Source organism: Netta rufina (genome assembly GCF_964035555.1).
Source record: "Netta rufina genome assembly, chromosome: 2".
Taxonomy (NCBI): Eukaryota; Metazoa; Chordata; class Aves; order Anseriformes; family Anatidae; genus Netta; species Netta rufina.
In genome coordinates, this window is record NC_140124.1 from 136257559 (window position 1) to 136282288 (window position 24730).

Consider the following 24730-nt stretch of genomic DNA (forward strand, 5'->3'; position numbering starts at 1 on the left):
GGCTCCTGACAGGACCTCCTGGGGTGTACTGGCTGTTACCTGTGATTGTGTCTTGGGAATTACCCGAAATGGTGTTAGGTCTCATAGCTGATAGCTGTGGTCGTGTTAAATATAGAGACCAGGAAGGGGAAGCGTGTAGATTGTATCAGCTTCATGCATTCTGCTCAGAGGAACTGAAGGAACTTGACCTGTTTACAATCATTTTTACTATTATAACTAATCTGTACCGAAGTCTCCTCAAGCCCACATCATCAACATTTTTAGAATTGTGATGTTTTCCATGTTTCTAAGCATTACCAGAAGGCACCAGAACAAATTCCACATTGTCTGCCTCGACAGTTTTTCTGGGACATATAGCAATACAGGGACCAATGTACCAGGACGGTCTTCTAGGCACTTTGAAGAAAAAGCAGAAATGCTTTGAACCTGATTTTACAGAGATTAAATATTAACAGCCCACTGTTCGCTACACTACTGTTTAGGGAAGCCTAAGAGCTACATCCATAATTGATGTCTTCTGTAGTGACTCAAAGTGCACATAAACAAAAACAAAACAAAACAAAACAAAACAAAACAAAAACAAACAAAAAAAGCAAGCTAGGACAGTGATTCTTGCTCAGACATGAGTATGCTACTGCAAAGCCTCAGAAGGTGACTCAAAGTTGTCTCATGTGGGAACTACAGGCTATTTCTGCAGAACTCCTCTGATGCCAGTGGAGTGCCACATGGGGATGGTTTATCACCCACACAGAACATTTTGTACCACTGGGGCTTTGTATTTCTCAGCAGACCACACTTCAGGGCTACTTTTAGAAAGACTGTTGGACTGCATTATAGTGCTGTACTGTCTCCTTTCTATATATATTTATACTGGAAACTCTGCAACTTCTGCTGTGCTTTTTTATATATCGGCAGTCAACCTGTGCTGGAAATTTTACAAACAAATATGAAAGTTGTTCTCTGTCCAAAAAGCATGTTTACAGCAGGGTTTGCTTGAACTTCCAGCAGCATATCAGGCTAATCAGGCTGGTATCTTAGGGTCTCTTGTGGAGCCTTTCACTCCTCCCTTTTCTTTTGACACAAGAAGCTCAAAGCAGATGAATCCAGGGAGCAGAAGGAACAAATCAAGCTTGATTTGTTGTTGAGACAACAAGACTTGCTGTATAGTTGCTCCATTCTCCCCTGTAATCCATGCTGTAGAATTGGATGCTCATTAAGGCAGGCAAAGGAGAGACGAGGGGAAAGAAAGTCCAAGGGTTACTCATCACCTCCTTATACTTTCTCCTAAGAAGAAGACAGGACAGTCTTCCCAGGCATTCAACTGTGTTCTTCCTGAAACAAAGTCAAAATGTCCTCAGATAGGGAAAAGCTCTTTTTCAGCTACCTGTTAGCTTTAAGAAAATGTGAACACCAGACAGCACAGAAATTTCTGGTGTAATGGGTGTGGATGAAGAGTTGTCTCCCTCCACCATCTCTACGCAAAAGCATGAAGCAGCAGTTTAAAGTCTAAATGACAGGCTGTTTTGGTACCTACAGGTGGAAGTGGATGGTAGAAGGGTATATTTAGTAGGAAAAAGATGGGGTCCTCCAGCAAGCAGCAACTGAGCCTCCTGTTGTGAACCACCTCCTAAAAGAGTCCCTCTCCCTCTGCTAGCTCCATGGATTTTTCTGAAGCTCTTGCTGAGGCTGAAGATAACCTTACTGAGCACCCCAAAACTTCTGGGCATTGCTTGATTGAAAGTGCGTGCTATGATCTGGGGAGCATGACCATTAATTCTTTCATTGAGCTGGATTGCCAAATTACAGGAGCTTTAAAAATACACAAAAATAGAGCAAGAGGATCAACTTTTGTTTTGTGTTAGCATGTACTTTCTGCTTAATCAGTAGTCTCATGGATAGCTAAGATGCACTGAAAGCCTGCAGGCTGGCTAAAAGATTAAGATCCTAAATCTGTCTACTCAGTGGCTTTCTAACTCAGCTTCCTACTGAGAAAAACCTGTGTGCTAATAATCTAACCCACCTGAGGAAATGTATTGGGAAAAAAGTAACCACTTCTGAAACTCCCATATTGCATCTTCTGCATTCAGCTGGAGGAGCAAATTTTCAGCATTCCAGAGGGGAAGAGAGGGAGAAATTCCTCCTACTCACTCTTGTCTTGTTCCTGATGTTAATTAGATACATCAAAGAAGATTAATGGAATTTGAAGTTTGTATATGGATACTTTAATCAAAATGGTATTTTTGTGTTTAAATTCAAACTCAGTTTCAGATTAACCTGAGTGGCAGTGAAGCAGTCCATCTCTCCACATTTCAGCTCCATACAAAACTCCTTTTAGGCAGCCTCAGCAATGTGGGGATAAAACAGTGATATGACAGAATAAAGCAGGATCAAGAGGATACATAACCTAATTTTCAAAGGCAGAATTTCATCAAATTCCAGGAAAGCACTGTAACTAATATGTATATGCAGCCAGTGTGGCATGAACACACACATAGGAAATATAAGCAGTGCCAATATTTAGGTTTTCCCTCAAGCCCACTAAAAAAATAAAATCTTCCTTTCTCATCAGTTCTGCACAACTGTGACTTTCCCCTGGCTCCAAAGACATCGTTTGGTTCGTCAGCTTGGCAACTAGGACGATGACCCAAAGACTTGCTCTCTTTCTTATGATAACCACACAGGGAACAATGTGTGTATCTTCAGCAGCAGTTTTTCTGCCACTAATTCTTAATGCTGCAAAAAAATCACAGTTCTTGTTTAAGGAGAAGTGTGAACCAAATACTCACCACATATACTAAGAAAGGCCAGCTTACTAAGTTATTCTGTACTCGTCTTGCTGTGAGCTCTTGGGGTACATTTGGAGCGAATGTCACCAACAAGTACGTCCCTGCTACTGCCAGTGTTCCTCCTTTAAAGAAAAAGGAACGTTATTTTGGTAATACACATAATCATGGTCATCTCTCTCAAGATCACTTGGAAATAGCTTCCAGAAGAAAATTGGAGTCCGTTTAATCAGATCTGAGCTTAGGTATTTGGACTGCCTGGCATTTGTAGGTCCTGTCTATTATAATTTTTAATAAAGACCCAACGTATCTGGTACAGTTTTTATTAAAGACCCAAAGGATTCTGGAAATATGAAAAAGGCTGTCAGTAAAGCCTCATGGATTAGGGTTCCAATGCAGCAACACATTTTCCAATATGCTCAATTCTAATACCAAGTGCATGACAAAAGAGAATCTATCCTTTGTATTTCTCACGGACACAAAGCCGGTCACATAAACTTCTCCTAAACTGAAAGGACAAGTTGCTTACCAAGGCAGACAGCTAGATCATTAACCAACAAAAATATTCACTGCTCTCCTGAAGTCACTGTGGTCACAGAGGTCTGCATCAGCTACAGACCTGCCCTAGAAACATGAAGTGCAACAGATATGTTCCAGTCCAATGCTTATGTGAAGCTGTCACAAAGCCAACATCTTGGCCACTCCCTGATGCAGTTGCAGACCTATGAACTGATTTATAAAAAGCTGATCTGCAAAAAAACTGTTCAGCCATTGGGTTGCTGGGGCCCCTTTTCAAGGTCGAACTTACATTATTGTGCTTTTAATAAAAATCTGGAAGTTCTGCTTTGTGGACAGCCAGCTGACAAACACAGATGTTCATTGAGGTATCTAGATAGAAGTGAGCTGATCCTGAGCTCATAAGCTGTATTGGATTAAGGGAGATATTAGATAATCAATTTTTTTTTCAACTAATCTTTAAAATTCTTGGCAAACCTATAGATTGGTATGGAATACAATGCTCAGGAATACAAAACAAAGCACATCCGGAGGACTTTGCTGGCACTGCTATTGCACACAGTTTCTTTGGAAAAGCAGAACTGTTCTATATTTATGTGCTTGCAAAAACATCACCATATTTCCCATCATACAGCTCATTCCTATGGAATGTAGCAACATTGTTAAATCCTTCTTGCAAAGTCTAACTCACAGAAATAAAATAAATCAGTGCTGAACGCTACTTAAAGAAACACACAATGTATAAGGCCATAAGGGAAACATGATCAGGTTGGGGGGGGAGGTATTTTGAATGTAGCAGCTGAGTTGGCAAACCTGGATCCCAAACCTAAATAAATATAATAGAGTATTCTTGGAACAATACTGAACAAATCTCTCCAAAACATTCATGAGAACAGCTGGGATGTCCTTGTTATAGTATGGACAAACAAGCCTAGATGCTAGGAACCCCACAGTAACACCAGGTGCCCCATGACCACATCAGGTGCATTGTCCCTGTCAAGATGGCTTGGTGTAAGACCTTGAAATCTGCTTGTCTCTCACTATTACAAGCAGGGCAGTTTTGATATGCAAAAAAATCTTGGACACGCACAAAAAGTTGACATGCTTTTGCAATGAAGACCATGTTTCCCAACAAAACTCTTGACAACATGATTATTTGCTCTTTGAAGTGATAAAATTAATACCAAAAGGGAAGTTGTCACTTTTAATTGGGCTTGAATTTTTGTGCAATGTCTATGCAGTAAGAAAAAAAACTCTTATATTTGAATGAATAACTCAATAGTATCATTGCTTTTATTAGAATTGTGTCGTAGTCATAAAGATAATACTAAATACAACCTCAGAGGCAAAAGCAGACAATGAAAATAAATTTGAGCAAAAGGACACATAAGGAATGAATTATGGTTATAGGAGCAGAGGATTTGGGAGTGCAGTCTTTTTCACATGCATTGAAGATTCTCCCTCTTTTTGTCACCTCTTCCCAAATTTGTAAGTATCTGCCTCGAAACACTTGCTTGGTGAAGTGGGAGTGTGAAGGTGGGGGGCTGCGTGAGAGTTACAGCTTGCTAAGCATATGGCAACACACATGTCCATATTAGCAAACGCTTTACTTACCCAATATATCAGCAGCCCTCACGGTCTGCTTTAGGAATAAGACAGAAATAACTGCAGTACCTAGAAGAGAATTATAAAGACTTTTTTTTTTTCTTTTTCTTTCTTTTTTTTTTTTTTTTAAATATATGATAGAATATATCAAGTGCTATAGCAAAAACTGCCCTGGGCCAAGTATAAATATATCTTGAGGCTGTTGTTGTTGCACCATACCATGATATAAACAGACATGAGTCCATTCCAGCAACCAACCAACACTCAGTTTTTGTAAGATTTTAAACACATCCAGCAGGCTCTTTGATGGTTGCAGGGATGCAATACCCTTCCCATCTCCCACACAGGCACTGCATAAACTGCCCTCATTCAGTCATACTGGGAAGCGTCGGGAAATGGGCACTGAGCGGCCCTACTGCTCCTCTCCCTCTTTTATCATCAGCTTACTGCATGGACTTGCTTAAGACAATTTTCACCACAGAGATAAATTTCTGCTTCTCTTGACTTCAGTGGATTAGAGGCTTACAAGTGAAGTAACAGCAGTACAACTGAGAGGAAGAAAGCCACTGCAAAAACTTTATATTTGTAATGAACTAAGAGACTGGTCTTGATGTCTGCAAACAAGCAGGTGGGGGAGCTAGCATATATGCCCTACAGGAGTGCTGCTCATGGTCTTCTAGAGTGACTTCTAACGAAGAGGGGGAAAAATGGAAGTGAGCCCTGGACATGACCTTTAGGGTCCTGGCAACCCTTTCCATTGACCAGGTCCCACATCTCCCTGGTGCCTGCTCCCGGCCCTGCCTCTTCTGGGTGGGTGGGTGAGCAGCAGCACAGCGATCACGACAGGGTTTCTAGTAAGCAGCTCAGTGTGGATACATGCTAGAGAAAGAAGAAGGGGTTTGGACTTAAGATGGGTGAGACTGTCAGCCACCTGCAAGAGGTGGCTCTCTTCCAGCAGACAACATTAGAGCATCTACCTCTAAAGAGAGGCAACAGAGGCTGAAGAGTTCCTGTCCAGAAGAGGTGAGGAAAGGCCTTTGGCAGAGGTGTGTTAGTAATATCAGATTCATTTAGAAACATCTTAGAGAATGACTGTGCTCAGGAGGGATTCTGAAAGGGTACATTGAACCTAAATCATGGGAAGCTGTTACAGGAACTCTGTTCCTGCCTACAGCATGAAATTATTGGTTTATTCTTGAAATAAGAGATCTTTTCTTCACCATCTTCACTTCATTATCTCTATTGTTCTGATGCAAAAATTAATCTGTTGTTAGCTACTAGATGTACTCTAGATATATAAAAAGAGGTTCAGAACAAGAGGTAAACAGAACTGGAATTCAACATCATGTTGGTAGAAAATCAGATAAAGCGTAAGTCATAAATTTAAACTGCATAAAGAGTGATGGAGACCTAAGCAAATGAGTAAGAGCAATACAAGAATCTCTATCTGAGAGCACCTCACTGAAAGTAAGCTACCTGACACGGTTTCCTTTATTCAGTGTTTCAGTGGTAACTTTCCTTGAGAAAAGACACTGGTATCCAGGCAACACTGGCAATGCCAGAGCTACCTAGATTCAGAAAAGAAAGAGGATAAAAGCCAGGAAAGAAGCAGCAGCAACCCAAGTTAGTGCAGGAATTAATTACTGCTCTGTCTCCTTGCTGTCAGAGCTCTCCCGAACCACATCTCAGACCACCCCTGCAGGCAGCCACTGTAACAGCAAAGACCTGTTGCTTAATGACCTGAGTGATTTCTTTTTTTTTTTCTTTTTTTTTTTTTTTCCTTCTTTTCTTTTTTCTTTTTTGTTGACTGCCCCATTGTCTGGGCTCTCAGTGCGTTCAGTGGAGATCTAGTAAATGCAATTTAAAGCTCAGTTCCAGTACTGGCATCCAATTCGGGGTGAGATGAGTTATGCCCCAAATTCCACTGCCTGCTTCTCTGGAGATGGCAGCCTGGGGAGATCACAAGCTCTCAGGCTGGCAGTGGGCACAGGCAGGCACTGGAACACATCCAGATAATGAAACTTGTCACTCAGTCTGTCATCCTCTTTAATAATGCATTCAGATGCTGCAAGCTCTTTCTCCAGAGATAGCTGGTAATGCACAAGAGATCATGAGCTTAACAGAATATATGCATAATTAATGCACTTTACGATGTGTGGTATGTAGAGGAACCTAAAAAAAGAAGAGGTTTTGAGGACATGCATTAGGCCATCTGGGATGGGAGGAATTGGCAAAACCTGCAGTAGGAGGGGAGGTGCAACTGGGAGAGGAGGAGAGCAAAACCCAGGGGAGAGACTGAACAAAAAAGGCAACTGTTCCTGTGGGTAAGCCACCAAAGCTTCGTATGCATCCAAGTCAAGCAGAAAAGCAAAGTGGTATATCCAAGCAAAGAAGCAGAGAATGGTTACACAGAGTGGCTGAGATGCTGGAGGACATGCATGAGTGTGATCAGCATCTGGCAAGTTCTGGCTACTACATTCAGGACTGAATTCCAAGCAAGCAACATTAGCACAGCCAAAATAGCACTTTGTTATTATACACTGCCTAACGCATTATTTAAATTTTATTTTTATTTTGTAGTTTTATGGGTTTTAAGCTCTGTGAGTGTGACTTTTAAACAACCTTTTATGTTCTCCAGTTGGCAGGGTGGGTTGGAGCCAGGTTAGATCAAACAAACCGAGGGCAGATTGTTCCAGCACAGGCAGTGACTCGCTAGAAACAATGGGCTAGAGGAGAAGGGGTGTGAAAGGAACCCGTGAGCCCCAGGAGCTTGGGGAGAAATGTACAGGCCTCACAGCTGCTCTGCCCCTCTTCTTGAATTCCTCTGGGCTCCAGTTCACAGTCTCAGGTGCATTGCACTGCTTAAGACATCAGCTTCTCAAGCCAATATGTTGGTTGACAAACACATTGATTGTCCTGGCTGTCTCCTCTGTGCCTGGTGGCCTCCAAGCTGCTCCTGCTGTGTCTAAATCCTTGGCAGAAGAGTGAGTGGGCAATCAGAGGCCACAGCTAAGCCCACCAGATCTACAAGTTAACACCTTTCCTACTACCCAGACCCCATTTTCCCTTTCCTGTGCCAGGGTTCTCTTGTTCCCCCTCTGTCACAGGAGCTGTGGGCATCCTTCTCCCCTTTATACCGATGCGGGAAGTAAATCACTGTACATTATGTTCAACCCTATGAATGAATAGACCAAGGAAGTTGGGCAACTGCTGTGCTGAAAAGTATTAATGTGTCTTTGCAACCCTTCATTTGTTTGCCTGTTTTTCTTTAAAAAAAAAAAGCTATAGACAGTCACAGAGAACGAGATCCATGTCAGTGAGGAATAGCCTCTGATTTTTTTTAATTGGTCATCAATTGAATTCAACAATGCAGAAAGGCAAACAAAAAAAAAATTGTGTCAGAGCATAAGCTGGCAACAGCTTGGCAACACAACAAGCAATTTATCATTGTTCTACACTCTCATTGTTTTTGAATGGCTGGTTTTAGCAATACTACACATGTACAACACTAAGCCTAAAGGATCAGCCTGTAAGTCGTTGAAGCAAAGACTGTATCCTTCTTTGTCTGAGACCATTTGTATGCTTTCAGCTGAATCAGAATATTTTTAGCCTATTAACTAATTATTGAGGCAAAATTTTCAAAACCAGGCACAGATTTTAGTCCTGCTGAAAGCAGTGGCAGCTAGCCTGCTAGACCAAGAGAAGGGCAGAAAAATCTGGGAGGTGTTCTGTTAAGGACTGAACATTACAGATTCAGGCCTGGGCAAAGAAGGACCATACAAATGAAAATACATCCTAATGAAGTCTTTAAGTTATTTTCTTGGTTTGATTGCATCATGTTTACATCAATATCCACAAATCGAGAAGTAAATAGGTTGCTAAAATATCTGTATCTTTATAGTTTAACCTTTCTGAAGGCTCATGAAGCTCTTCAATTTGGAAATATGGAATTAATATTTCAAATGAAAAATAAATTTTAAAAAATTATCATGATAAAAACTATTGGGTAGAAAATGGGAAAAAATGGGTTTGTTCAGGAGCCTAATCATTATGTTGAAACAACCTTGCCTTCTCACACATCTGCATAAAATGGTCTGTTTTGTATTCATTGTCTGTAACTACAGCACGTGAATTTCAATTTAATTTAAAGAAAAAAAAAAAGTATAGGAAACATCCATTTTCTGCATGATATGCAATTAAATGCCTTAAGGGAGAGGTGTAATGGTGCTACACATAAATTAGTCAGATGCTGATTCTCCTAGGAGAGTGATAGTGTGAGATTATCTCCATATGCAGGTTTTCTCCAGCAGAAACATAAATAAATAGCATGATATGTGGGTTTTGCCAGTAGCAGACACTGAAGGGTGAGAATCCAGCTCACAAAACAACTCCTCTGCCTCCTAGACATGAAATCTGTGCTTAGGCTTTTTTTCTTGTTTGTTTGTTTGCTTGTTTTTAAGAAAAGAATAATATACAAGAATAGAAGTTAAAGACAGAAGATACATACTGATCCTTAGAGTGCATTTTTTGCATTTTATCCAGTCCAAAAAAGTGTTTACTACTTATTTTTTCCACCCAAAGCTATTTCACAAATATTTCATAATTATATACATATGGTGTATATATATATATGAGAAATATTTATATAATATTTCATTATTAAATTGTGTTCCTGGTACTGAACCTATTTATGAATCTCACCTTTTTACCTTTGTTTCATAACTGTCCATAACTGTAAATGCTAGTATATTTGTAATGCTCTTTTTTTTTTTCATTTCAAGTCTTAGGTTAGCTTTGTATACTAGTTTAAATAGATTAGTACTGTCCTTATAAATACACAGACTACCTATGCTGCTGCTGTCTTGTCAATAGCCACACAAAATGAATATTAGCCTCTAATATTCATTCTGTTAAGCTTGACTGATTGGTAGCAAAGCTAAAATCACATCAATTTGTTAAAGGCTCTCAAAGCCATCCATTTTGCAGAACTCTTTTCTACTCATTTCACTAACAGTCTGCATAAAATACCAAAGGAGGAGCATGATTTGAAGATTTGTTTACTGTTTGCACCTCTCTCAGTTTGTGAAATAGGGAAAACATTTCACTTTGAGTCCAAGCATTTACACAGTTTTACGCAATTTAAGGGTCTGCCTCCATCTTATGAAGCAGTTTAAGATCATCCAGCTGATTTCACACAATTGCTGAGCAGTGCTCACTCTGTGAGCATGCCGTTGCTGCTGGGGAAGGTCACATTTTAAAATGTGACCTTAAATTATGCTTTATATAGATGGACCCTCAGTCCTGCCTAGCTTCTGAGCTGAAGAAATTCCAGACCTTCCCCATAGAGAAGCAGTAGGAGATGTTTTAATCCATCCAAGCTAGTGTAGCGTGCCACACAGTCAGGAAGATATGGAGAGAAGATGAGGCAGGTAGTACATTTGACCACTGTATCATGGTTTACACTTAATCATTGATTACATTTGCTCAGAGCTTTGTGCCAGAGGAGGAGTAACACAAATCTGAAGAAATTGAAAGAATACCTGCATATGTAGCTTGGGTTAAACAGAGCACTAACTCTGCCCAAGACATATAGGAACAAATCCATCACAGCTAAATGATCACTCAAGCCTATTCTTAGTTTATATTGTGGATATTTTCTCCTATGAAGACAAGCTGAAGAAGGCTCCAGGTAGACCTTTAGGCCTTCCAGTGCCAAAAGGGGGCCTACAGGAAAGCTGGGGAGGGACTCTTGGTCAGGGGGTGTAGTGGTGGGACAAGGGTGAATGGCTTTAAACTGAAAGAGGGGAGATGATTAGATTAGATTAGATATTAGGAAGAAAATATTCACTCAAAGGGTGGTGAGGCCCTGGCACAGGCTGCCCAGAGAAGCTGTGGATGCCCCATCCCTGGAGGTGCTCAAGGCCAGGCTGGATGGGGCTTTGGGCAACCTGGGTTGATGGGAGGTGTCCCTGCCCATGGCAGGCGGCTGGAACTGGATGGACTTTAAGGTCCCTTCCAACCCAAACCATTCTGTGATTCTGTGATATTCATGGCATACTAAATAAATAATAATAATAATTAAAAACAAACAAACAAACAAACAAACAAAAAACAACACAGAATTTAGTCAGTTGGTGCATGACATATTGGTAGCTATTCTGCGCACTAAACATGTAACATTTCTAACATGATTAAATATCACTACTGGAAAAGTGGTGGACAGGACACTAAATGTTCTTCCCCATCCACACTGTCAATATCCTAATAAAGAAGTAAGCAAAAAGTCAGAGGAATTGCTCAAGAGAAGTACCATTAAGGCAAGCTTAATTCTGGAAACTGGATTTCAGAACATACACTCTGCAGAGGGAAGGAAGGACCCTGGAAATCCTTTTGTTCTATCTTCTAGACAAGTACAAATAGAGCACCTTAAAGAATAGTCTGGTGAATGTTTCCCAGTCCTCATTAACAAGAGTTCGCAAAATCCCACGGTCTTGGACCACAAAGGTGTTACATTACAGTGAGTGGGAGAAATCAATTTCCATAAGAATATCTGAGAATCTTTTCCCTAAAGCACCATCAGAGATATCAGTTTTCAAAGTCTAAAGCAATATCTTGCCCCACAGCTACATAGAAGGAGCATACCAAAAATGTAAAGGGATCTCAACACTGTCAGTCTAAGTGAGTTGAATGTAAAAAAAAAATCTCTAGAGAATGAGGAAAACTGCATAAGAACCCATCTCTGATACCACTGGCCTCTCCTCATCCAACCCCCTCTAAGTTATTTCTGCAAGCAAAAGCAAGAGAATGAGCAAAAAACCACAGGAGTCTAAAATTACCCAAGCTACATGTAAAACATGATTTTTAATTTTTAAGTATAAAAAGCTTTTTAATGATCACATCAAACATGTATTACTTCTCCATTTTTAAATTAAAAATTTACCAATTTTTCCTCTTGAAGAAAACAACTGCTGTCTTCTCAAACTATTTAAAACCCTGAACAGATGTAGAGCTTGCATCATTGCAACCACACACAGAAATACTTCCACTGTGTAAGAAGAAAAATATAGTCTTTGTAGCTTAATTCTAAGAAAAAAGAAAAATCTGCTGGTGTCATGCCAACTCATGGTCTGTGGTGATGGATTCTTTCTAAAGCATCCATCAGAAGCACCCAGCTCAATAGGACAAAGCAAAAACTTTTCACTATTTAATTGATACCGGATTAAACACAAAATTCAGTTGGATGCAGTTAAATGTGGTAGCAGAGCATAATAGATGTTGGCTCCATCTATTTTAAGACCCAGGATGCTTCCGATTTCAGAGGTCTGGAGATACATGATGGGTACAGCCCAAATCTGTTTTGGAGAGACTGTAGTGTGCCTTATCCTCTCCCCACACCCTGGTTTCCAAGCAAAGAAAACTTTCCATGCAGACCCAGAGTCACAAAGAGCTTCAGAGAGTCCCCTTGATGACTGGGCATAACACAAAGCACACCTCCCCTCTGCATGGCCACAGGTACTGAGTACCCAACATCAGCGATGGAGCCAGCTCTAACCATCTGAGATGTGCTGACACCAAACTCAGAAAAAAAAAGTGTTTATAAGAAGGGCAGACTCAAGGTTCAAACACAAATTTGGAGACTGTTAACAAGTGCTTAATTTCTTCATTTTGAAAAATAACTTATGAAAAGTTGCACATTCAACAATACCTCAAAAGAGCAGCCAACTAGACTGTGCAAAGTCCACTGTCCCCCACCTAAAAGATGTCACAGCTTAATGAAAAAATATTTTGTGATGTTTGAAACTGGAAGACCTGCTGCCAAACCATCCTCTGCACAGTTGTTAGCAGATGAACTGCAAGTGTCTTGGTCAGTTTGTCATTGTCCTAAATGGCGAACCATTAAAATTAAAAGGATGTGTTCTCTTTCTCTCTAGCTCTAATTTTAGAAGACTGGGAAGTATCTAGGGGGTAGGAAGTGTTACTGGGAAGTTATTGTTGTAATTGGCTGTCTACATCATTTTTACTTTTCCTTCCTTAAGGGAATGTTTGCTAGACTAAATACAATTTTAGATATCTCTTGTTTGGGCTATGAAAGGGAAACTGACAATTGATATGTGGGAATGGAAAATAAGATATTGAAGTGCTTTCTGGGGTCTTCCAGGATAAGCATTATGGGGTCAGTTTAAAAAAAAAAAAAAAAAAAATTGGGTGAGAGTTTTGATAAAATATAACAGTAAGGAAAATGGCTTCTTGATACTTGTTGTAAGTAAGGAGAAATGGAGAATGAAGGAAACATATGCAATGTTCCTTCACATATTGCAAAGGTAAGGAAGAAGGAATCTGCCCAGATAAAAATCATCTTAAATATGACCTTTTCTTTGTAGTACCTTAATAACCAACGTAATTTTTTGACTTCCCAATGCTTTTCATTTCTTCCTGCTAGATGTATATACATTTGCATTTTCCTCAATTTGGGCAACAAATTAGATCAAGTCCCCTTATGTTCAGAAACATCTGGAAATGTCTACAATTGTTAAAGATAAAACTACTGCCACCAAAATCACACTGGGATATGTCATGTTAATTTACATTTTCATCTCAGGTAATATCTCATTCCTTTCCTTGAGAAATCTTTCCTACAATGGTGAACTACAGCAGTTTTATATCTCATTCTGCAAAATTCTGCAATAGTTTAACATTAAAGGTTACAGTAAATTGCCTGCAGTTTCCTTCCCCCACTACTTTATTGCTAAATTGCACCCACATATGTTTGGCTGCCTCCTTCCAATACAGCCAGACAGTCCACAGGGAAGATAATTCATCTTTTCTACCTCCCCATGCAGAATCGCTCACCACAGTGTTGCTTCCAAGCCTGAAACTGGTAGCTAGACACAGACCATGAAATGTTATCACTTGTCAATAGCAAGCAAATGAGCTCCAGCGTGTGCGGAGCTGTTGTGATATCTCAACCCTGGATGTTTCAGCTGTGGATGTGAAGCGACTTGACCAAGGGATACAGCTGCACCTTGTATTCCAGTTTTCATACACTCTATATATTGCCGTGTCTACTCTGCTCTGCATTAGCACGACATGATAACATCTTTTAAAACGTACATTTCTTTATCAAAGAATCAAGACATCTCATACCCAAGATAATACCCAAATACCTTAACTACAAAAAAAAAACAAACAATCATGAAGTAAAGAGTAAGATTGCATCAAATGAGCCCTAAGGATAGGAATAATTCTGCTAAAGGTCAATTAATCTGCACATGAAGGAACAAATGAACAACTTTGATAATGTCCACAAATAAGCTAAACCATTTCAGGAAATTTCTAGTCCCTTTTGGTCCCACTCTGCCAGCTCAACTGGCAGGGATTAGCACAGCACAGAGTGACAAAGTCCACAAAGACAAAACCATAGAAGAGGAAAAAATATTAGAAGAGTCTCCAAGTTAAGTAGAGGGTTTGTATTAAACTGTCAGCTCGTGTAATTATATGAATCATTTCTTTTCAAACCACAACATTAACATCTTCCCCTTGCATTCCTGCTGTGGTTCCCCTGGTATTATTCCTCCAGTCACAAATAAGCATTCAATTAAAGTATGTACCCAAGCAAAATGTGGCAAACCATCTCACCTATGACAGATACACATCCTAGTGGAGCGACAAGGGCAATGGGGGCAAATCCGTAGGCTGTGAAATTGCCCACCTCTCCAAGCCCCAGGAGGATAATTCCACACCACCACAGCTTGCTCGTGTAGTAGGGCTTCGGCTCTGTTTGGCAAGCTAGTCGGAGATGAGCACATTTCTAGAAAATTAATTATTAGGAACAGGCATGAAAAGAAAGGCTCCCATTGTGTTCTTATGTATAATAAAAGTGGAGTAATTAAGGGGGCTGTCAACTTCAAATTCCAGGTGCGTCAAAGTTTTCTTTTTAAACATGCCTTTCAGCTTGCTGTTGCAGACAGACGGCTTTGTGTTAACTCAATGCTGCTTCAGATGTGTGCTTTTTCAGCCGTGGTGGAAATGACTGAAAAATTAGACCTCTGAATAAATCTGAAAAAGATTAAGTGAATACTAGCTAATACTTCCTAGCTATCCCTGCACGCCTCTGTTCTTCTCTCAAAGCACAGCTCAGTAGGTTGTGCTGTGAATCTGGAAACACTCAGAGGGAAGAGATGGGCCATAATGAGAATGGTGGCAACAAACTGGGAGAAGGGGACTGGACTCCATGGTGTTCCTGCCCCTGATACGTATCATAGTCAGAAATACAATTTCAAGATGAAAAAGGCAGTACTTAACCACATATGTTGTAGGGAGATCTTTAAATTCAAAAGGGAGAATTTAGGATTTGGCTACAATCTCCTGTTTGAGCTTGGAAGAAGAGCTCAGGTAAGGCATTATTTTCAGAAGGAAAAAAAGCTGTGTCAACAGGTTTAATATATATTTAAGTAGTATTTCATCAACACTTCTAGTTGGATGGAGAAGGTATCATTTATGCATGTCACAATTGCTTTCCCTCTGGCTGTACAGAAAGAACCTGTATATAATGGGATAATTTGACTTTGATCACGGTGGACTTCTGAAACAGTGTCCAGGCATTCACCATCAGGAAGGTGTCATTATAGGGAAGGATGCAATGTTCTGCACTAGCTCTGCAGAATATAATTTCCTTTCTCAGATTTCTTACCAGCCCCTCTGCACAGACAAATGAGTCAAAAAAAGTTGGAAACCAAATGACACAGCTATCATTGTATAAATGGCTGTAAAATACATTTTTTACTCCACCATCTGATACACGATTTTGGAAGTGCCACTGCAGAGTCACAAGGAAGTTGTAAATCATTGTCCTCAGGCTTCCATTCTACTCTGTAAATTATGCTGGAGAATATGGGCCAAAGAGTAATGTCTGTGATATACCATAGTCTCGGTCATTTCCCTCAGTGAGACAAAGCAGAACATTATTGCAACTTCATGCTGTGGAACATGCTCGGGGGTTGAAATACTAGAAAGAAGTTTAGCCCTTGAAGGAAAATGGGGAGCATAATGAAATCAAACTTCCCTGATCCACAAACCAACGATTTGCAGTGACATCCAGCATTTTGTGTCTCTATAAACAAATAAAAAGCAAACAAGTTTATGCTTATGGGCATTTAATTACATTAATCACCCCATTAAGTTACCCCCAAGATTTTTTTAGTCACTTCCACTTTAGATTTGGACATACTGAGACATGTTCACACGATGTCCAGTGGGACTATATGTAGGTCACAGCTGGTACTTACTTATGGCACATTATAAGGAAGAGTAGGAGGAGTTATGAATTTTTATTGTGTTCCCATATGAGAATCACAGCAAAGAACAGCCTGAGAGCTATCATCTTACTGAAAACTACTGCACAACACTAGTTAAAGAAAGAGTGGGAATGTTTATTAAATGTAACAGAATTTGTGTTTTGAACTTCAGCATAAAAACAAATTATAAAAAAGTTATATGCCAAATGTAAACGACAGAAAATAAAGACCAATAATTTCATACCTGTATACTCAAAGAGACACTGATCAAAAAATTTGAAGCTGCAGCAAGTAGAACTCCCAAGAGCTGAGTCTGCAAGATCACAAAACAAAGAAATACAAAAATACTTAGTAGTTTAAGAAAAAACATAGAACAGTGGTTTTCTGATAGCACATTTTAATGGAATCAAAACCAAGTTATTGAACTTTTCGGTCACTGAGTTCATGCTGCGCTGAGCAAACTGATAAAAAAATCTCTCTGCATAGTGGGCTATAAGAATAATGAAGCTGGTGCATTTTGCCTAGGGCTTAAGTAGTAAGCAACTGGAAACTGAAAGGGCATCCCACTGCAGGAGGTGGATTGCTGGCCTTTGGTAGAATACGTCCTCAAGTCTTGCAAAAGACTTAAATAGACAGGTCTCAGCTGAACACTACACACATGTATTCTTCTTTTCAATAAATTAATAAATAAATAAATGAAGACCTGAATTATTACAGAATCCAGAAGGAAAACCAACAGCAATCAAACTGTTCATATTAGAACACAGTTATTTTATGTGTTAACATATCCGCTATTTGACAGCGCAGCTAGAAGCACAGGTCTCCTGACAGTCTCCTTAATGTATTGTGTTATTTCACCAAATTCTTTTCTAATCAGCCTGTCTAATTTTCAGTAAGATTTGCAACCTTTCTATGAAGCTGAGCAATTAAAAACATTCAAACGGGACTCATTATTTTGGAGAGCAGCCACTGAAAGACGCTGTCTCAGCAAGTTTAAATAACATGTACAAGGAAGAGCTCCCCATTGACATTCAAAATGTTGTAACCTCCGTGCGTTGTCCTAAGCGTATTCACCCATCCGAGGCCACCGGTTTAGTGCCATGAGAAGCCCCATTAGCTTGTAGAGAAGAACTGTACTACCAGTGGGCTCTTACAAACAAGGTCAGGGTAACATAACCCAGCACAACTATTGCTTGCAAGCTGTAAAGCAGCATCCAACCAGGCTCACAGTTTCAGCTGTTATGACTCTTCTTCTGTGAGGCCCCTGGGGACCTAGGAACAGGCAGTGCCTACCAGAGGCAGAGAAATGTTGACCTCAATATTTATAGAGGTTTATAAATATGTGGTCCAGAAAGGCCTTGAAGATGACAGTAGGGGAGATTATTGGTATGACTACATAATTCCCAGATGAGGAAAGAGCATCTCCAAAAGTGTGAAGAAACAGCAGCCTTCTTACAAAAGGTCTAAAAATGGATGATAATCTTAAGAGGCACAGCTGAATCCAACTGTCTTCATCTGCATGCAGCTGCAGTGGCTCAGATTCAGGAGAAGCAGACCACAGAATCACACAGGGTGAAATGTTTGGCAGATTGCTGGGTCTCACCAAGAGGAGACTGGCAGGAACAGGAGGATGCAGTGAGGGGAAGGCAAGAGAGCTCCCTTCACTCACACACTCTCTGTGCTAAGTAATAGCACCAGTGCCACAACCTGTATGTGAGAAGCATTCAATAACAAGCTTAACTCCAGAGTTTTGCCCAGACCATCTGGTGCTTGGCCACTACAGGTCCTTCCCATCTTACATCCACTTCTCCAGATCCCAGTATGCCCCAGTGGATGCTCCAGCAGCAGCACACCCTGGGCTCTCATGTGTGTTGTGTTTTCCATGCTCTGGGAACACCCCTCAGAGTGGAGTGCATGACAAGACATCTAAGCACACCTTGGCATGGATGTCTCTACTGATATCAAGGACTAACTACTACAGGGACATGAGCAGCATTGCAGCCTCCTTACACACTGGGGAACTGCTACCAGATAGCCCCCACTCATAGAAGCAGAGGGGCAGAATTTCCTCCCCTGGGTTTTGATGCTGGTGCTACTATACCTTGTGCAAAGTTTGACCACTTCACAAGGGGATTATTTGGCTCCCCTCATCATCCTGCACAAACAACGATTTCAATAAAACAGCAGTTAAATCAAAATTGTTCTCTTGCTCCCATTCTTTTTAAATGACAACATGTTCGTTTTGTGAGTGGGTGGAGAGGTGACCTTGTCAACCTCATCATGAAGGGTTTACGAAAAAGGAGACGGCAGGGAACAGAGAAACAGGAACTGCCACCTCATTTAATCCATCATTTTTTTGCTTTCACATAAGTAATTTTAATATATCTCCCCCCAAGTCCCAGCAGAGAACCAGGTCTCTCTGTGGCTTTTTCCATTTCAGCAGCCAACCCTGCTCCTACAGCTGCATCTCTGGGCACCTCCTTGCATCTCCTTAGACAGGAGCCCTAACTCTTAAAGGCAGTCAGTGGTCCCCATGCATGGCACACATAAGTCATGGTAGCAAGGGATGAGCCAAGCTGTCAGTGAAAAAGACGATGGGTGGAAATAGGGAGGGCTCCAAGCTTGATCTGCATGGATGGGCAAAACAACATCCCCACGTGTGGTCTGATATCCATCCCTAACGCAGTTGCTGAAAACCCAGGTGAAAGGCACCCTGTGGAATGGCTGTGATGGCCCATAATAATTCTCATAAATGTCCCTTTCTCTTGATGTAAAACCTGGATACAGCTGGTGGGCAGAAGGTGAAACTGTGTTCAATCTTTAATTAAAAAAAAAAACAAAAAAAGTGTAAAATTAAGCCCACTTATGGCTTCTAATGACGATCTGAGCATCCACTTCCAGAAACTGTAAATCAAATGTCCCTTTTATGGCTCTGTGTGCTACACGAATAGGGACTCCAGCAGGAAGTTTTCCCCTGCTGAGCATTACTGGTGTCCCCTCCAGAACTGACTGCTTTCATACTTCAGTGGTTGCCTCATTAGCTACATGAGAGCTTTGCTTTGTTAGGTGTATGTGAGCTTTGCTTTTCGACACACAAGATCTCACCTGATGATCACCCCCATGTCTCAACAGAAAACTTCTCCTAAAAGTCATTGCTCTTTTTGCACATTCCAGAAATTGTCAGGAACAGAAAGCAGCTCAAAAATTTAGGTCTTCTCAGTCTCCTAATTTTCTGGGAAATACTAAGACGTATGTGACCATAGTTTCAGGACTTCCTTACGAAGTTCTGGGATCAGCATTTCTCTCAGCATTCCCCATGACATGTCCCAGGAGCCAGTAGTGTCAGAGGCTCCCCACAGGGGTGATCAGGGAAGGGCATCCCATCCCATCCCATCCGAGTCAGGGACACCAGGCACTGGTCACCTCCCTGGGTGGGGATGGGATGAGGCCAGGCCGGGATCTGGGCCCACAGGTGGGTCTGGCTCAGCAGGGCCCATGGCTGGGCAGGGCAGAGCTGTGGGGACCTGGCCTTGCTGTGGCCTTGCTGACATAGGGTCCTGGTCCATAGCCCAGGTTAGGGATCCAGGAGAAAAACAGTGCATGTGTATGATCAAGGGTAAATTTATGGTCACAGTCTGAGCTCAAAACTTACCCTCCCTGCTCAGGTCATTTTATTGTATTGACCACATGGTTCACCTGAGCATTGCTGTTGGCATATATATGACGCTGACTGCTCCAGACTGTCATTAGTTAATGAGCTCTGTTTAACAGGGTGATAGTGCTGTTCTTCCAAACTCAGGGGTTGGACATAGCCCTAAAGATGAAAAGCAGAGTACGGTGCATGAAGGAGGTCAAATATCACATAGATTCCTCCAGGGAGATGAGATGAAAGTATAGTCACACCATGCAGCTATAGCATGGCAAAACTTTCTTGTGCAGGTTCATTCGTATTCAGACGTGTCAGTGTTAAAGAAAACAACAGGGAATAAAAATTTGGGAAAGAAGAAAACTAGGTTGTAAATTTCACAAATCAAAATGCATCTTAAGCTAGCAGGGTTTTCCTACTGCACGAGAGCTATCATTTACAGCAGTGCTCAAAGCAAGAGAGGAAAAATAGGATACCAAATCTCAGGATAATAAAACTGGGCATCAATGAAAGATGATGCCCCACAACAGGAGATAGATTACACTATCAAACTAAAATGTTTGCTGTATTGCCCCGAAGGCCACCAGAATCCTTCCATTCCTATCTTGTCATATAAAAGGCGTTATCATTTGTGCTGTGTCTGCTATTCAACATCCTTTAGAGGCTAGAGGACTGGTGGAACATCCAGTTTTATAAGTAATAAACATGATACTTTCTGAACACAGAGCTTCCAGTTGTGATATCCAGTTGTGATATCATCCAAAGCACTGCAGGGCTTCTCCCACACAAGTCTTGAGACAAACCTTGAAGGAATTCAGTTGCATACACAACTCCAGAGCCATGGTGCTACTTCGCTCAGCTAAGACCTTCTCCAGGAAAAAGACTGAAATACTCAAAACTGTTGGCATAAAACTCAAGTCCCTTCATCTCCAAAACATCAGTCTGAACTTGCAGGCCACTTTGTTGTACCCCAGATTTCAAACTGTTGACACATTCTTCCAATGCTTCCAAATGCATGAGGCTCATCCCAGAAAAATCCTGCCCTTAAATTTGTCAGAAAGTAAAAAATCACTAGAGAAATTTGATTTCCTTCACCATAATTAGGTTTGGAACAAGCCATGAAGGTCACTTGCTGGCTTTGTGGTCCTTTCTAGACAGCCTCCAAGCACACAGATCATGGACTGAGGCTGTGGATCTGCTGGCATTTCCCTTGGTGGCAAAGCTGCCTTGAGGAATACCTTTCCCTGGCCCTCCGTTCCTAGGTCTCCACTCCTCACTGCCTCATTTGCGTTAAAAAAAAAAACTATTTGTGAGGCTGGGAAGGCACTGTTCCAGGTTTGAAATAACCCTCCCAAAATATACCCCATTAGCATTATGTTCTTTATAAGCCACCTGCCAATGTTTAACACTGAAGGCGGATTAAAATTCACAAGCCACAGCGAGGGTTTTTAAATGGTGACCCTGCGTTGTTTGCCAGGGGTGACAGTAACGGGATGTGACTGCACAGGAGCCTGCTGTGGGGGTTCGAGAGGTGGCAAACTTAAGCAAGGTGCCCCCAGCAGTCTCCTGGCACCCCCCATGCTGGCTGCATGAGGCTCTCGCACAAGCCCAGGCGTGGGGAAGGGAGGTCTGAACAATCAGACAGAAGGCACCCATTTGCCAGCTGGAGTGGCAACGCATTGCTCTTCAAAATAAATGAGCGGCAGCACGGCATATTGCTGCATACGGCCCTGCTTCGAGCACTCGTGCAGGGCCTGATGCTTATTTATCCTAACGCCTTTCCACATCATTCTGGAAGTGTTTTAAAAGGGTCTTTACATGCAAGGTCTCTTTTTATTGTCAAAGTAAGGCAAGAGACTTATGATAAATGAAAGCCAGGCTGAAATCTAAATCTTTGGCACTAATTCTAATAAATTTATCCCTTGCAGAGTAAAATCTGCATTGGAGATTCAGTTATACAGTGAGATGCAATTTACCCATATTACATCTGTGTTTCCTAATGCACATTAAACTGCAGTTTCCAGGCCCATGAAATGAAAACTTAGAAAGATTAACTGAATTTGCATTGAGTAAAAGGTATATGGCCATTATTTATGGGAACTTTCTTTGCTGGTAAATTAAACTGATGAACAGAAAAAAGAAAAAAAAAAAAAAAGAAAAAGAAAAAAGTTTCAAATGTATGTTCTCTTCTAATTTACCAAGTCTAGTTAAACCATTCCTCCTATTTTTTCTTTATTTCTGTATTTATTTGTGATCTAAAGGTGTTCTCAACAAATGTAATGACCTATATAGCTTCAAATGCTACATTTGGTTTCCAGTAATTAGGTTTTTAACAGATTTCAATGGATCCTATAACAAAATAGTCTTTGTGGAAAAATGCCTCCTAATCTTCCATTTCTGTGTTAAATCTGAGGCTAGAGGAATTTAGAATCCTTAACAAAAAACATATTTTTGGAATTTGGAGAAGCTTATCATTTAGCTATTATTATTTATAGAGCTCTGGCTGTATTCAGTGCTTTACAGATGTATAAAGAATATAAGGTCCTTGTTTCAATGGTTTTCACAGTGTAATTCATATATTCACATGGTTCAGGCCCATATGAAGTACTGAAGGAGACCTGAAATAACAGTAAAAGGGTAATTACCAGTGTTGGAACATGTAATGAAAATACATTTGGTTTCTTCATTGTGACATAAAAGACAAAGAACATTGTTCAATATACAGGAAAGAGAGAATTAAAATGTTTGTCACCATTTTTGTTAAGAACAAGAGAAGAGAGGAGAACTTGGTAACTAAGCCAGGGAAAATCTGAGTGGAGACAAGACACTTGGTGTAGGTTTTACATGAGTCGCCACACTGGATTCCAGACGAGTAAATAAAGTTCCTATCTCACAACTATTACAATGCTCTTGCCTTTACTAGGTTCTATCTTTCATTAGTTCATGAATTTAGAATATTTCTTTTTCCAGAAAAGAGATAAACTTCAAAGGCTGGAAGAAAAGCTTGTTAGGGTATCAAAAGGTGTGGGAGCTTGAGAGGATAAAGCAACTGCAGAAGTGAGCCCCTTTTGTCCAGCTCTGTGCTTCAATAATTTTCATGTATTCTTATTTATATTCCTCAGTCTGATTAATTAATGTCCATAATGGTACCAAACTGAGATGAAGAATATGATTGGTAAAAGTTAATAAAGTCACTTTCAACAATGCTCTCTAAGGCTACATACAAATATAACCATCCACGATAATGTTACAAGCGTTATGAGGGGTAATTTCTTTCCTTCTTGAAGAGTTACAATCAAATCGACCATCTCCTAAATTTCAATTTCTTATACTGAGGAATCAAATCTCAGAATTAGAAATAAATGGGAGAATGGGAAGGCGCAGAATGGATTTTTACGCTGTTCTTCAAATGAGTAGCCTAGGATACTGTGCCACATAATCAGAGAGCATTTCACGTTTTTAATATTGCCTGTTAGATTGCAAATAAAAGTGTCTCCAATGAATGTATAATAGAGGCTCTAAAAATTTCAGTCATAGCTGGTAATACCTTAATAGAAAGATTTTCTCAAGGACCATCACGTAACATCTCCATGGCAACTATAGACATTACATACCCAGAAAAGCAAGAAAAGGATTGTTAAACTTTTGCCAGTTTCCAGGTCCCTCAGGAGAGACAAGGATTGCAAGCAAGCATTGATGGACCAGCTTCTCCCACAATAGGGCCAGGTGGCTCAGGGATATTCCTCCATTGCTGCCCAAGAACAGGCTTCCTAGATATTCCAGTTTTATCCTGTCTAGTTTCTGGTATACAAGTCAAGGTATAAGCCAGACCACTAAAAACCTTGGTATATTAATTCCCAGAAACTATAGCCAGACTTACATGTACATTGAGAGGCTGCACTGCTCCTCTCCCCACTTCATGTTGCTCCCCGGACACCTAAATGGAGAGCCAGGGAGGGTGCAGCTCCTTGTTCCAAGGAGACACGAGGTTCATGGGGAGGCAGAGTACCCCAGGTTCTGCTCTGGAAGATGGAACTAGCTCTGCCTGTACTCGGAAAGACTGGCAAGCTCAGAGGAGACCTATCTAAACAACTGAGTAAATCATGCTGTCAGGCGTTATGTTAGGTTGCAAGACAAGGCAGAGAACACTGTTGGAGAGATGACTCGCTCTGTGTGTACACACAAACATGCCTCTAAATAAAACATACCTAGCTTGTTCCCTTCTGTTATTTTAGTACAAAACTTGCTGGAGTACAAACGAGCTATTTCTAATCCACTTAAATCAGATACACAAAGTCTCAACAGCAACGTAGCCAGCTGAATACATTATTTACCAAACCCGAAAAAGAACTTTTGTATAAAAATCTCCCATTACAATCTGCGAGGAGCAGTGCAACGGCATACCTTTTCCAGCATGCACCTCTCCAGCACCACTTTCCAGCGAAGGCAGGCTTGTCTTTCAGCCCATCTCAGTTAATCCTGTGTTATCTATAACTAACCCGTTGGTTAATGTGCACAGAAAAGTCTTTTCCATGTCACAACCTGAATGAACATGCTCAGCTGTTGAACTCCATTGTCACACGTGGGTCAGGGGTAAACGTGGGCTGGAGACGAGGACACTTGAAGTAACTTGAGTACTTGAGTAACAAGTGAGGAGAGGAAAAAAGAAGAGATCTGGCTGCATTTAAAATGAAGTTTGATCCATCTGGGAAAAGACTTCTGTGATTATACAGTAGGGAATGGACAGCCCAAAGGCCCTTCCAGTCTGCTGTTCCTGCAGAGGAGGGGTGCTACGCATTAGGTTCTTGCTTTCCTTCTTGCACCTCACGCACTTGGCTCTCCTTGTTTCATTTCCACAAGGAGTGTTAATCATTTACAGATAGCTT

At 40.8% G+C, this 24730-nt stretch overlaps 1 protein-coding gene across 1 annotated transcript in view; it reads right to left on the reverse strand.

Annotated features, from left to right (window-relative positions):
* The window catches only part of NIPAL2 (NIPA like domain containing 2), a gene marked incomplete at both ends in the record, with an annotated part of 45587 nt that overhangs the window by 13065 nt on the left and 7792 nt on the right, over positions 1–24730 (reverse strand). Inside the window, 4 exons of the mRNA XM_084281689.1 lie at positions 2787–2908; positions 4914–4973; positions 14541–14712; positions 16443–16511. Coding sequence (XP_084137815.1) covers positions 2787–2908; positions 4914–4973; positions 14541–14712; positions 16443–16511 — 423 coding nt within the window. The remainder of the gene's footprint in view (positions 1–2786; positions 2909–4913; positions 4974–14540; positions 14713–16442; positions 16512–24730) is intronic.